General features: G+C 39.4%; 1 protein-coding gene across 1 annotated transcript in view; it reads right to left on the bottom strand.

Moving 5' to 3' along the window:
• Positions 1-1,067: 1,067 nt before the first annotated feature.
• The window catches only part of LOC101889402 (thioester-containing protein 1 allele R1), a 30,944-nt gene continuing 16,772 nt past the window's right edge, over positions 1,068-15,239 (bottom strand). Inside the window, exons 3-19 of the mRNA XM_005179119.4 lie at positions 11,837-12,014; positions 11,294-11,772; positions 10,888-11,218; positions 9,692-9,880; positions 9,540-9,634; positions 9,350-9,461; positions 9,007-9,277; positions 8,142-8,690; positions 7,944-8,075; positions 7,453-7,871; positions 7,042-7,389; positions 5,749-5,926; positions 5,334-5,689; positions 5,099-5,274; positions 4,902-5,025; positions 1,576-1,729; positions 1,068-1,508 (exon numbers count right to left, since the gene is read on the bottom strand). Of these exons, the coding sequence (XP_005179176.1) occupies positions 1,270-1,508; positions 1,576-1,729; positions 4,902-5,025; positions 5,099-5,274; positions 5,334-5,689; positions 5,749-5,926; positions 7,042-7,389; positions 7,453-7,871; positions 7,944-8,075; positions 8,142-8,690; positions 9,007-9,277; positions 9,350-9,461; positions 9,540-9,634; positions 9,692-9,880; positions 10,888-11,218; positions 11,294-11,772; positions 11,837-12,014 (4,330 nt within the window). The 3' untranslated portion in view covers positions 1,068-1,269. The remainder of the gene's footprint in view (positions 1,509-1,575; positions 1,730-4,901; positions 5,026-5,098; positions 5,275-5,333; positions 5,690-5,748; positions 5,927-7,041; positions 7,390-7,452; positions 7,872-7,943; positions 8,076-8,141; positions 8,691-9,006; positions 9,278-9,349; positions 9,462-9,539; positions 9,635-9,691; positions 9,881-10,887; positions 11,219-11,293; positions 11,773-11,836; positions 12,015-15,239) is intronic.

Raw genomic sequence — 15,239 nt, 5'->3', positions numbered from 1 at the left:
TGCCAAAGAGATCAGCTGAAAATGTACACCTTCGGTTGGCCACTCAAACTCAGAACTCAAGCGCCGGCCATGGTGATATTGTTCGCCATAACAGCCGATGGTCGCTCTCCGTTCGTACTATTCGACCGTGGCATCAGAATAAATTCCGAATATTACCGCGAAAATATTATGAAGGGTCTACTAAAGCCTTTGGCTTGCAAACATTTTGGCCGCAGACCTTGGACATTCCAACAGGACTCAGCACCATCGCTCTCAGCAAGATTGGTTACAAAATGAGGTTCCTCTCTTCATTTCCAGCGCACAATGGCCACCAAAATCTCCGGATACCAATCCGTTGGACTATTGTGTCGGGAGTATTTTGGAAAGCAAGGTTGGCACTAAAAAATACCAAAGTGTCGATCACTTCAAGCGAGCGCTTCGCCGGGAATGGGCCAAAATACCATAGAGCAACATTCGGGCAGCGTGTGACGGTTTTATTGGTAGTTTAAAGGTCATAATTCGTGTCAAAGGTGACCAATTGGAACAAATCTAAACTTATTCTAAAATTTGATGCTATTTCCGACATTTTTTGCTTTCATTCAATAAAATTAAAAAGTAAAAATTATGGTGTTTGACTTTGTTGCGTTTTTTTTTATCTCACCCTGTATGTATATACCGATAATATTATTTTTACCCTAGTCCACCCTTTGATACAGGGGTTTAATGTTCTTGTGCACGCAGAAGAAATTAATAGAGACCATTGTTCCTTTTGATGATCTCCATAGAATCACTTTCTGAGTCGATTTATGCATATCCGTCCGTCCGTCTCTCCATGTATTTTTTAAAATAAAATACAGGTCGCATAAACGTTTATTTCTTACGGGTAGCTTACATTGTCGACCCCGCCCGACTTTTGATTTTTTCTTTATTGCTTTTAATCATGAAAATACAAATAACAACTTTTGGTTTCGTTTAGAAGGTTCCAATTTTATTTTTTATATTTATTAAAATTTTGTAATTATCTTTATTGCTTAATACTAACTTTTAGTAATACTAATTAAGATTAGTCTTTAATACAATATTTGTAGATGATTTAATTAATTAATATTATTAGCTATTTTTACATAAATTTACAGACTTATTCTATAGTTAGGTATAGCATACAATTATCGGTTTTTATTAATAGTTTTTTTTTAGAAAAGAGTATTAGTCGTTGTTTTTATAAAAATGTTAAAGCTTTCTTTTCATGGGCATTTAAAAAAATAGATACAAAATTAACAAAATCTAAAATTAAATTAATAAGTTTCTTGTAATGAAAACCAAAGAAATTGTTAATATTGCTCCATAAATTGTGGACGCCAGAGCTTGGCCTGCATTGTTGTTGAAATTGGCTTCCAGCAAATCATTGCCATCTTGTCCTCTCGATTCACGTTTTTCGGCCTTTTCACATAGCGATCCACAATTGGCATGTTCACAGATGTCGCACATCTGTGATTTGGGGGCTCGGTAGAATTGACGTGCTCTACGCACTATTTTCAAGAAATAAAAAATTTTATTTAAATGTTGAAAAATTATATATATTTTTTGTCGACTTACCATTATCATAATAATCGTACATAATAACAGGTACCGGTTTGTGGTTGGTCACCTTCACCACTTTGTAGGCATGCAAGGTGGGACAAACTTCTCTGCGATCCAAGTAATCGAAATAGATGATGACAACAGTATTACGTTTTTGGGTTTCAACTTTCTGCAAGAGGGGAATATGGAACAAAAATGCAAATGAAATCGGTTTAAGTGAATGAAGTAAGCATTAGAGAATATGAGGTTATGAATTTTCTAACAACATAACTTCAAAAAAAGAAAAAAAAAAACAATAGTTTTAAAGTAATAATGACTGAAGCAGTAAAAATGGGGATGCAATGTTGCCCGCTACAAAGTGGTTCTAAATGCAACGTTTTCTACATGTGCCTTTGAGAAAACTAGTTTCAAATGGTCACCAACAAACCATTCTGCTTGAATCCCAACTCTATATCCCACTTCATAATAAGGTGGCCTTGCTGTACATATGGATATGGCGCCCAACGTGTGGCGCCCTACTGAGTCCAGTAGTAAGTTGGGCTATTAATAAATCCTCGACTGGCATGCATTCTTACATTATACAGACTCACATACTGACCGTATATTAGTACATAATTTCAGAATTTTCTAACTCCTCCAATTTGAAACATCTCGGATAATACAGGGCGAGATGAAAAAACTGCAACCAACTTCAGACTGCTGCCATTTCTAAACCACTCGTCCGACAGCTGTTCAAATTATTCCAGTGACAGCTCATTATATTGTTTACAAGCGTACAAAAGCATTTTGGTGCAAATTTTCAAGAAGAAAAGTTATACGTAATGGAGTTCAAGCGTGATAGTTTGATTTCTTTATATTTGGCTGGAAAACCACAAGTGCCTATCGTTAGAGCACTCCAGCGTTTAAATGTGAATAAATCTTTTTGTGTCTCGTACCATCGCTCGTTACCGTGATACCGGTAGCGTAGTCCGACGTCAAGGAAATGGACGGAAGAAAACAGCAACATCAGCAGAAATGGTTCGAAAAGTAAAGAAGCAACTTAATCGAAACCCGCCTCGCAGTGGCCGAAAAATGGCTCATGAGCTGAACATATCTCAATTTTCCATTCGTCAAATATTGAAAAAATGAGCTCGGGGTAAGGCCATTGAAATTCCAAAAAGTGAAAGAGCATACACCGCAACAGAAAGAAAATAGACTCAAAAGAGCTTAATAGTTGCTTCGCTTGGCCGAAAGTGGTGAACTGCCGAATTTGGGTTTCTCCGATGAGAAAACATTCTTTGTCCAGCAGAGCAGTTTATAAACAAACAAAATGATCGTCGCTAAAACTCAAGCGCCGGCCATGGTGATAGTGTGGGCCGCCAGAACATCCGATGGTCGCTCTCCCCTCGTATTAATCGACTGTGGCATCAGAATAAATGCCGAATATTATCGCGAAAATATTCTGGAGGGTGTATTAAAGCTTTGGGCACGCAAACGTTTTGGCCGCAGACCTTGGACATTCCACCCGGGCTCAGCTCCATCGCACTCAGCACGCGCCACGCAAGAATGGTTACAAAATGAGGTTCACCGCTTCATTTCCAGCGCACAATGGCCACCAAAATCTCCGGATACCAATCCATTGGACTATTGTATCTGGAGTATTTTGGAAAGCATGGTTGGCTCTAAAAAATACTAAAATGTCGTTCACCTCAAGCAAGCGCTTCGCCGGGAATGGGCCAAAATACCGCAGAGCAACATTCAGGCAACGTGTGACGGTTTCATTGGCCGTTTGAAGGCCATAATTCGTGCCAAAGGTGACTAATACGAACAAATCTAAACTTATTCTAAAATTTGATGCTATTTCCGACACGCGCAGATATCGATGCGCTCAGTAGATGTAAAAGACCACTTGTGGGGCTGCGATTAGGTGAAGTTAGATTAGTTTCAGTAGTACTTAAGGAATATATTTTTGAATAAAAACTAGAATTGAATCAACGGCCAAACCATTCGGTTGGCTTTCTTTTCACATTTTCTACATTGATCTTCGGAGAGGGATCCGAATAAAGAATAGAGTTGACAATCGAAGAGGAAGATTGGACTCTTTTCTCATTTAAACAGGAATATTGCAATATGTTCAGCTCTCGAGCCATTTTTCGGCCACTGCGATGCGGGTTTCGATCAAGTCGCTTCTTTACTTTTCGAACTATTTCAGCTGATGTTGCTATTTTTTTCCTTCCTCTTCCTTGACGTCGGGCTATGCTCCCAGAAGATTTATTCACATTTAAATGCTGGAGTGCTCTAACGATAGCAACTTGTGATTTTCCAGCCAAATGTAAAGAATTCCGTTTGAATTCCATCGCAAATAACTTTTTTTCTGGAAAATTCTCTCCTAAATGCTCTTGTACGGTTTTAAAAAATATAAAAAGCTGTCACTGGAATAATTTTAACAGCTGTCGGACGAGTGGGTTAGAAATGACAGCAGTCTGAAGTTGGTTGCAGTTTTTTTCATTTTAACCTATACCAAAACATCAACCTACATGCCCCATTTTTAATACCAAAAGTCCTGCAGACATTTGAGTATGAGAATTGTATCAACCTACTTCATTTCGTTCGGAAGTTAGAGTGATTTCCGCAGACGGACGGACATCGCTAAGTCGACAAAGAATTTTATGCTGATCAAGAATATATATACTTTGTGGGGACTAAAATGTATATTTCGAGGTGTTACAAATGGAATGACAAACTTAACATACCCTCCATATAAATCTGTCCACCATTGGGTGCCATTTACAGCACGTCATTTAATCCATGTATTTTATTTAAATAGGTTAGGTATACCTATCTAACGCAAAATAGGTTTTAGTAATTATTTTGAGTCGACTAAGAATTCACGTTGGGCGCCATTTTTGTTATTTATTTTTTCCACTACAATTGGTTTGTAAGGAAGAAAAGATAATTTAATATGACCTATAGTGGAATTCTCTAACTCATTTTTTGTGTTACCGACAAAAGTCGGTAAAATTAAAATGCTTGTAATTTCGGTAATTAACGAAATTTGTCGGTAAATTAGCGATCAAATCAAAGTAGTCGCTAAGACCTACCGATAGATACTAATGTTGTCAACCTTAAGTTATTTTTATATGACAATTTTGGGTTTCAAAGTTACCGATTTTTGTCGGTAACTCAAAAAATGTGTTAGAGAATCGCACTACTGATATTTAATTTGCAACATCCATGTTTTACTGTTGGGCGCCATTTTTGGTACTTACTTCTTTTAAAAAATAATTTTTACCAGATTTATCTATTTTTTTCCAAACTTGTAATACGGATGTAGTAGATACTAGAACATATGAAATCCTCACCTTTATTCTTTCGCTCGATTCCAATGTTGGCAAAGTATCCGTATCGACGACAAAACCACTGGGCAAGTAAATTTCCATGACAGCCATATTGGAGCGGGTGGCATCACCTTCGGCGGGTATGAAACTAAAACAATTACAAAATAAATGTTTAAACATAATCCGTAAAATAATAATGTTTTATAAAGGTCAAAACCAACCTGGCACATGCCGACAAATGTAAATAATCCGAATGGGAATTTCTATTAACCGTGGGATCCAAAACAAATCGGGGCCAGGCACTGGTAACATTGGTATTATAACGATAGGTGACTTGGGCCAAGGCCAAACCATTTCCGGTGGCCGATACTGTGACGTTTTTCAAATTATTTGGTAGCTGGAAACAAAAGGAATTAAAGCTACCACGAGAATCGAAGGCAGAACATTAAAACTTACCTCAATTGTTTGCAAAACCAAGGAATTTTCAGCATTGACATTTATCACAGTCTCAGCATTGGAACCATATCGGAAAGCCAATTGTAAATTATTGGCCTGGCTTGAAAATCTTTCGGCAAATGCCACCAAGGCTTGCAGTCCTACCACTGAATCCTGAGAACTAACAAAACCACCCAGATCACTGCGTTGATTCATTAACCATTTCACGGCGGGTAAGGCATCACCAATAAGACCATTTTCCAGCAGCGACATAACGGCATATGAGGAAATTTCCACATTGACACTACGTGTGCGATTGTACCAGGGTGACATTGCCTCGGTGGGTGGGGCTGTTTTATTCCACCATTTTAGGCCATCTGAAGGAAATTTTGATTTGAAAAACATATTCGTTTTGAAATTCTTTTTTGTTCCCTACCTTCATTGACGGCCATTCCATCCAATCTTTGCAGGAAAGCAACTTTGGCATTGTGATTGGCTTTGGAAAGGACATATGTTCCGATTGCCATAGCATGAAGATTGCTAGACCCATCTAAACTTCTGGTAATATAATCCAAAGCTTTGTTCACATTGTTGTTGTACTCGGGATAGGTGTCCTGTAAAAAAATATTTTTAAGGGAACAATCTTTCCAAAGTATGGGTGTAATATATTCTATTCTCTCTCTTTAGAGACAATCTCCTCACAGAAGAGCAGAAAGTTTTCTCAAACTGGATCAGAAGGCCCTCTATGAGAAGAGTAGAAGGTCTTCTCAGAGAAGAGCAGAAGGTCTTCTCAGAGAAGAGTAGAAGGTCTTCTCAGAGAAGAGCAGAAGAAGGTCTCCTCGGAGAAGAGCAGAAGAAGGTCTTCTCGGAGAAGAGCAGAAGAAGGTCTTCTCGGAGAAGAGCAGAAGGTCTTCTCGGAGAAGAGCAGAAGACCCGAAGAAGGTCTTCTCATCGAAGGCCAGAAGAGTGACTTGTCATAGAAGTCCAAAAGCGGATCTCCTCATAGAAGTCCCAAAGAGAATTTTCTCATTCCTATAGACGTCTGGAAGTGGGACTTCTCATAGAAGTCCCGGAGAGGCTCTTTTCATAAAAGTCCCAAAGAGGGTCTTCTCAAAGAAGTCCCGAAGAGTGTCTAATCATAGAAGTCCCGAAGAGGATCTTCTCATAAAAATCCCGAAGATAGTTTTCTCATAGAAGTCCCGAAAAGGATCTTCTCATAGAAATTTCGTATAGGGTCTTTTTATAAATGTTACGAAGAGGGAAGTGGGACTTCTCATAGAAGTCCCGGAGAGGTTCTTTTCATAAATGTTACAAAGACGGTCTTCTCAAAGAAGTCCCGAAGAGGTTCTTCTCATAAAAGTCCCGAAGAGGTTCTTCTCATAAAAGTCCCGAAGAGGTTCTTCTCATAAAAGTCCCGAAGAGAGTCTAATCATAGAAGTCCCGAAGAGGATCTTCTCATAAAAATCCCGAAGATAGTTTTCTCATAGAAGTCGCGAAAAGGATCTTCTCATAGAAATTTCGAATAGGGTCTTTTCATATATGTTACAAAGAGGGTCTTCTCATAGAAGTCACGAAGAGGGTCTTCTCATAGAAGTCCCGAAGAGGGGGCCCGAATAAGTCTTCTCATGGTCCTGTAATAAAAGACCAGAAGTGGCAAGACCAGACGACGGTCCTCCCATAGAATACCAGGAAGGTCTTTTCGGGGAAAGCTTGAAATATCTCATCTTACCAAATTCTCCATTAAAGCCAATGTTACAAAGGCACTCAAACTCAGACCCTCATCATCGAATTGCTCAAAGACATCGCCACCTTCCGAGAAACCACCATCTGTGGTCTGGCGTGACACCACATATTCCAAGGCTTTTTGTATAACTTGCTCATCGATCTGGATAAATTCGGCTGCTAGACGGAACGCCTTTGCCACATAGGCTGTTAGCCAGGTTGAAGTTTTCTCCTCCGATAGGCCAAAGGCACTGAAACCACCATTCTTGTGACGATAGTAAAGTAAGCGCTGATAGCCCAGCTCTAAATTACTTTTAATGCGAAGTTCCAAGGGTAGGTTCAGTTGGCGGGTACGCTATAGAATTTCAAAATTAATATTTTTATAAATTTCAAGGGAATTCAAATTTCGGGATCAAACCTGCAAATATTTCAGCACCATAATGTTTGGCATAAATCGTATCATTGTCTGTTCACCACAGCCGGAGGGTACTCGTATCAAATTTTCCAAATTACCCACAACACTGCCAATCACATCGCCCACCGCGGAGATTTCAATTTTCGCCGAATTCGGTATGGCATTGCGGGGTATATTAATGGTGACATTCGCCTTGCGTTGAGTACTGGAACCCATCTCGAAGAGGAAGCCTTTATTCACAATTTCCATAGCACCAGGATGTTCGACAAGTAGTGAGGATTCCACAGTGTCACCAGCCAATTGATTTGTGGCCACGGCCTTGACAACAATGGGTCCCACACGTTTGGGTGTGACAATAAATGACACAGATTTGGAAGTTTTGGCCGCCACTCGAATGGTGCGCCGGCTATAGAGTTCAACTTCTGGGAATTATAAAATAACATTTTAAAAATTATTTGATTCTGAAATTTTGGGGCGTGTTTTAAAAAACCTACTTGGTTTGGGTTGCGACTTATTATCCACCTGGGGAAAATCAAATTCCTGATTGGTATTGTACAGTGTGACATCGACATCCAAGTCGGAATCTTTGTTATTGAACACCACAAATGGTAGGGCCAAAGTTTCACCTGAAAGTTTCGAAGAAAAGAAGGCATCAAACCCCAGAGTAAAAAATCCTTTAATTCGCCACCTACCCAATCTCACGGAATATGGCAGTTCACTGGTAATATAAAATTCCTTGTAGGTTTGCATTTTCTTTATGGGATTGGTTAGACCAATACCCTGTACTGGATCCAAGGCAAAAGCCGAAACCACCCACGAGGTCATTGAGGGTGGCAACCGGCGATGAACGGTTGTACGACCTTCACTACTCGCCGTGACATTCATAAATAGCCAAGTATCTGCTGGGGGGTGCATAACGTGTATCCGAGGATTATGCCAGAAAGGTTTGGGGGTATAGGAGAAGGCATAACGTCCCTTGCCTGGGGCCAATGTGTTCACCTCAATGGCATGGGCGGGACCTATATCCGTCTTACGTATTGTTGTCAATTTATGTTCATCTTCATTGTAGTTGCCTCTCTGAAGAGCGGGGGTTGTCTCAGGTTCCTTTTCAATGATGAAATCTGTATTGGACATAGTTATGACTCCTGACTCTTTTCCAGGCGAACCTATCGGTGTATTCACATCATTCAATTCATACTGATTGAGGGCTCTCATCAGGCTTGCGGTTGAGAGATCATTTCCTGGAGAAACGGAAGGGAAAATAATAAAATCGAAGGACCAAAAATGAAAAACAGTCTCTAATGGATAACAGGTCCATTAGTCATCTATAGGAGAAGATTTACAGGGCTTCCAATGCATAGAAGTCCCTTTTTGTTGTATCCTCTCTTTAAGAGATAATTTTTACTGGAGCTTAAATAAAAAGTCATTTGAAAAGGTTTTCCATTCCTAAAGAACTAGGCGATAAATGCTAACCCAAATGAGCCCGCTCAAAGATCATGCATCCATGGGGGTTCATTTTACGGACCGCTTCTTCTTAGGCACTTTGTCTTGACCTACCTTTACGAATATTAATGGCATTTTGATCGACAACCATGAGACCAATATAGTTATAAGGCTTCGATGTTACGGTAATGTCAATATCTTGACCCGGTGGTACCCTCAGTGGTGCCTCAATTTGTACATTATTCAAAAGATTCTCTTCGAATTCTATGACCTGCTCATCATAGACAAATTCACCATTTATCACCAGATACACGAGCAATTTGGCCCGGGGCATCATGGCAAATGTGGCCAGGAATTTGAAGGTATGGAAGTTGTTGTCATTCACCTAAAGAGAGAGAGAGAGAGGGGGAGAGTGAGAGAAATAAAAAATATAATTCAAATCCCTTGCACAACTTACATCCACAGCCCGGGAGAGGAGAATATCACCCCGGCCCACTATCTGATATATGAAATATTTCATTGGTTCACTGCAGCGTACGGTTATGGAGACTTCTTGATTTACCATAGGCCTAAAGAGATAAGCATTTCATAAAAACATTTTTCGAACGTCCGCAAAATTTTGAAAGTTTTTTCAAAGTTCCACTTACTTTTCATTTAAAACCTTGGCCGTAATATAGTTTTTGCTGTGCAAATGTTTGCGCGGTATTTTACCAATGTCGGTAATAATGCCTTGATAATCAACCTAGGGCCGAAATCTTTATTATTTTGTATACTTTGAGAAAATGCAGCTCGGACTTACTATAACTGAATGATATTCATCTTTGTCACCCAACGGTACGGTAAATTTCATCTTCAGTTCACCACGACCATCCAGCGTATAGGTGGTTTTATTATACATCTCGCTGCTGCCATAGACATTGGTAAGATAGGCAGTTAGATCAGTCTTAAAGTCCCTCAACATAGCACCATCATTGCGCAGAACCTTGGCCTAGAAGGGGGGACCAACAAGAAGAAAAACAAATAAAATTTTAAAAGACCTCAGAAGTCATATACAGCATAGTAGTTGACCTCAGTGGACATATAAAGCATAGTAGTTGACCTCAGAGGACATCTACAACAGAGTAGATGACCTCAGAGGACATCTAAAACAGAGTAGATGACCTCAGAGGACATCTACAACAGAGTAGATGACCTCAGAGGACATCCACAACAGAGTAGATGACCATCAACTGAAGGGTATATGGGCTAAGAGGACATCTACTGTAGATTAGATGGGCTCAGAGGACATATACTGCAGAGTATATGGGCTCATGGGAAACCTGCTGCAGAGTAGATGGGCTCAGAGGACATCTACTGTAGAGTGGATGGACTCAGAAGACATCTACTGTAGAGTGGATGGACTCAGAGGACATCTACTGTAGACTGGATGGGTTCAGAGGACATCTACTGTAGACTGGATGGGCTCAGAGGACATCTACTGTAGACTGGATGGGCTCAGAGGACATATCTACTGCAGAGTATATGGGCTCAGAGGACATCTTCTGTAGAGTGGATGTTCTCAAGGACATCTACTGTAGAGTGGATGGACTCAGAGGACATCTACTGTAGAATGGATGGAATTAGAGGACATCTACTGTAGAGTGGGTGGACTCAGAGGACATCTACTGTAAAGTAGATGGACTCAGAGGATATCTACTGTAAAGTAGGTGGACTCAGAGTACATATATTGTAGAGTTGATGGGCTCAGAGGACATCTACTGTAGAGTAGATGCCCGAGAGGACATCTACTGTTATTAGATGCCCGAGAGGACCTCTACTTTAGAGTAGATGGGCTCAGAGGACCTCTACTTTAGAGTAGATGCGCTGAGAGGACATCTACTGTAAAGTAGATGCCCGGGAGGACCTCTACTTTAGAGTAGATGGGCTCAGAGGACCTCCACTTTAGAGTAGATGCGCTGAGAGGAGAGAACATGTAATAAATATAACCCTTCTTACCGAAACTTCAAAGGGAACTCCGGGTATATAGTTGCTGGGCAAGCGTGTGGCCTCAACACGATATGGATCCAGATGGACAGTTATCACAGATGAAAAGTTTTGTACCGAACTTGTTGAGGCCTCCTCGACCAGGGCATCCAACAAATACTCACGTTCATAGTCTTCTTTTAGTTTCAACTCATCGCGGATATCAAACTCAAAATAGGCACTGCCATCGATGGGCACAACTTTGCGGGTAATTAAATCGTTGACAAATGGCTGCAAGGAACCAAAGAAGGTGGGGTAGATGGAGAGAGTGGCTTCGCCAACAATTGGTTTGCCAAAATCATAGCTGTAAAAATTTAAAAACAAAAATTAAAAAAAAAATAATTTTGAAAATTTTCCTTCACTCCTCCAACCCACTTACTATGCCTTGACGGTGGCCCTGATTTTCCCATCCTTGTAGATGACATGTTTATCCGTATCAATATCCACCACAAATTTCGGCAAAATATATTCCACCACCTCAAAGGTTCGTTTGTATACCTCCTGCATGATTTCCACCTCCACCGACCATTCGCCGAATTTCGGATAATCGGAAAGTTTTAAATCATTTGAAAATACGCCACTTGTCAATTTGACATCACGATAATTACGTATGACATTGTCACCACTGTCACGTATGGTGATGTGAACGCGACCGTAATTGTTGGCCGGCTTCAAGTTGGCATCCATAAGGAGGACACGATAGTGGACAATATCCTCGGGTTTGTAAATGGCCTTATCGGTTTGCACCATCACCGTAAATTGATGGGCATCGAAATGCAGTTGAGTTTCATTCGTGAAACGTATGCCCGACAGGCCTTCGGCTGTGAGATTGTAGCGATCACTTTTCAAATCGGGTATCTGAAAAGGGAAAGAAATTTTTTGGATTTCTTTTCGGTGTCAAATTGAAAAAGCGAATACTTACATCAAAATGCACCGTCTCTGTGGAGAATGGCCTTACTTCGGCAGTTTTAAAATCACTATATGAACTACCAATAATGCCCAATTTCACCCTTACCGGTTCTGGGGACTTGTGTATACTTACGGCTACATGATACTGTGAATTGGGTCTTATCGTATTCGGTGCTATTATGGAATATAATCTGAAAGGTAATGGAAAGTAGGGAAAATTTGAATTTGGAATAAAATCATAACTTTTTTAAAAGGGTTATCAGAGCTATAATCGGTGAGTTTTAGTAACACTGTGCAACAACAAAATTATTTTTTTCAATAACTACAGGGAAGTCTAGCAGACTATGAAAGTAGAGCTAAAAATAGAAGACAGGTGAATCAGCGTTTTGAAAGTTTACATAGCAATATAACCTAAATAGCGGGGGCCGGAACCCTCCCTCTTCAACATTTTTTGAAATTCTTGGACTTAGATTCCTCGAGCCAGCCAAAAAAGGATTCTATATTGAAATTATGATTACGTCTTAAACTTGATAGTTGCAAAAAAATATTTCACAGAACTATTTGCCATAAAATTCTACTATGGGTCCCACAAGATATTTAAAGCCTAAATCTGACCTAAACTTCAAGAAACGCATTTTAGGGTTAAACTGACTGACTGACTGATCTAGATTCAACGTCCAGACCAAAAGGCTGAAGCTAGAATCTTGAAATTTAACACGAGGGCCAGTCTTGGTGCGTAGGCGTGTGACATGGCTGGCTTACTTCTTACTAAAAGGGTACCGAAAGTACTAAAAAATTAATACTTTGTAATGGACAAATGGATTGAACTAGAATTCGAGCTTGAAATTTGGAATCGGAGTCACCCACGGAGTGCTGGATAGATGTATTAAAGGGTTTTTGGAAATTCGATTTGTATGGATACGAAAAGTTCGAAAATGGTACTAACCTTCTTAACTGGTACCATTTGGTATTATGTGAACGGATAGAGCTAAAAATTGGAAATTTGGTATGGGTTTCAAGGTTGGAAACATTTAAACATGATTTTGAAAATGTGTACTAAGTGTGCGAAATGTATTAAATGACACTAAATTTGGAACAATTTGCTTCAGGGTGTACGGATGAAGCTAGAATTTTGGTATTGGGGTCCCTGTTGGTGGTATGTTTGTGATTAAGAGGTGGTTTTGGAAATGGTGTACTACAAGTGCATAAAAAGTACTAAATAGTACTGGACAGATGTCGTATAAAATCTGAGATTTGGTAGTTGGGTTGCAGATCATGTGTAGTCTGGACATGAGGAGGTGGTTTCCGAAATGTGTATAATTGCACGAAAAGCACAAAGTGGTACTAAATTTGGTATTGGGTGGAGGGATAGAGCTGGAATTTCGAAGTTTTGGTATTGAGATCCCTGGTGATAGGTGTGAGAATTAATGCTTGTTTTGGAAATGTGTACGAAAATTTCTAAGTGCTAATTTTGGTATTGGGTGAAGAAATAGAGATAAAATACCGAAATTTGATATTTATATAACTGATGGTATCTGTGTTTGAGATTTGGCGGGGGTCTTAACTATACTATAATTGTTCGAAAAATACTAAGAGGTAGTATATGGACTATTGGGTGAAGGGATAGAGCTGGAAACCTGAAATTTTATATTGAGGTCACTATTGGTATCTGAGGTTGGGATATGGAGATTGTTTTAAAAAGACGTACTTTAACTGTACAAAAAAGAACTAAATATTATTAAATTTGGTGAATGGATACAGCTTGGATCAATGTTAGTATGTAGGGTTAAGATTTGGAGGTGATTTTAGAAATATGTACTCAAAAGTACTTAGCGGTACTAAATTTGGTATTGAGGTAAGGGATTGAGTTAGAATTCCGAAATTTGATATTGAGTTCACTGTTAGTTCCTAGGCTTCACATATGAAGGCGTTGAAATGGTCGTCACAGGTTGTAGTATCCGTTACGAACTTGAAATACGCAATTTGAAACAATTCCGGTGAAAAATGTCGCTAAAATCAAAATACCGAACATAGGGAAGTACCGTTAGAAATGGAGCTATATAAAGACGCGGACCTGCATGCGGAATTTTCTGTCACCGGATTTAGTACCTATTACGAAGTGAAACTACGAAGTTTGAAAAAAAAAAATCCGGTGAATAATTTAGCGACATTATCATCAAAATACCTAATATAAGGAAGTACAGATATATGGCGGCTATACGAACTCCTGGACCTGCATAGGCAATTTTCCGTCACAGGCTGTAGTACCCGTTACGAACCGCAAGTACGAAATTTCAAATAATTCCGTTGAATAATATCTCAAAAATCATCAAAATACCGAATATAGGGAGGTACCGTTATATGGGGCTATACGAAGACGTGGACACGCATAGGCAATTTTCTGTCACAGGCTGTAGTACCAATAACGAACTTCAAATACAAAATTGAGAACAATTCCGTCGCTAAAATCATCAAAATACCGAATATAGGGAGGTCCCGTTGTATGGGCACTATACCAAAATGTAGACCTATATAGTCCATTTTCAATGCTAAAAGGCCTGCAGAACAAGCACATGTCTGAGTAACATTTTATCAACCTACTTCGTTTCGGTCGGAAGCTAGAGTGATTTTCACACATGAAAATTTTAGCTACATTATTCACCGTTTTTTTTTTTCAAGTTTCGCATTTGAATATTTTAATGGCTTATGACAAAAGTTGCCTAAGCAGGTCCACGTCATCGTATAGACTTTAATATAACAGCTAAATTCGGTATTTTTAAGATTTTAAAAGAATTTTTAACGGATTTTTTTTTTTTTTTGAAAATTGCCAAATTCGTTCCAAATGGTGGACCGTATTTAAAGTTCGGCCCGTGCGAACTTACAGCTTTTTACTTGTTTATTATAATCTTTCCGATGTCATATTATTCATAGAAATGGTAGTTGGTACGAGAAGTAAAAATGCCTCCACAAACGCAGCTAGTTGTTGGTAGGTTGGTTGTTGGCTCGGTCGGTCGATTAATTGTCACTGTCTTTGTTTACATTGATAATACGATTCCAATTAGGCAGTGGTCTTACTATTTTCGGAAATGTTGTTTTTTTTTTCTTGCGCTTCTACCAAATAGGGTCTCAAAAAAAACCAAGTGTTTTTGTGGGAAAGACACAGTGACGTTATTTATGTTCCGCTGCAGCAAGATTCACGTACAATTTTATAAAAACCCATTGTGTCTTTGTCATAGTTCCCATACCCAGTGATTTGGTATGTGTGTGTGTGTTTGAGTGCGTTTGCTCCGATTATGCAATTGGCATGTCACCATTTCCTTACCAAAATGGCAGCTCCACTGACTTGTTAACATTCATAAAAAAATATGAATATCTTTTTTGGTGGGTATCAATGCCAGCCAATGACCATTTATTTT

This window comes from Musca domestica, unplaced genomic scaffold (genome assembly GCF_030504385.1).
Source record: "Musca domestica strain aabys unplaced genomic scaffold, Musca_domestica.polishedcontigs.V.1.1 3, whole genome shotgun sequence".
NCBI classification, from domain to species: Eukaryota; Metazoa; Arthropoda; class Insecta; order Diptera; family Muscidae; genus Musca; species Musca domestica.
This window is presented reverse-complemented; position numbering and strand designations above follow the sequence as displayed.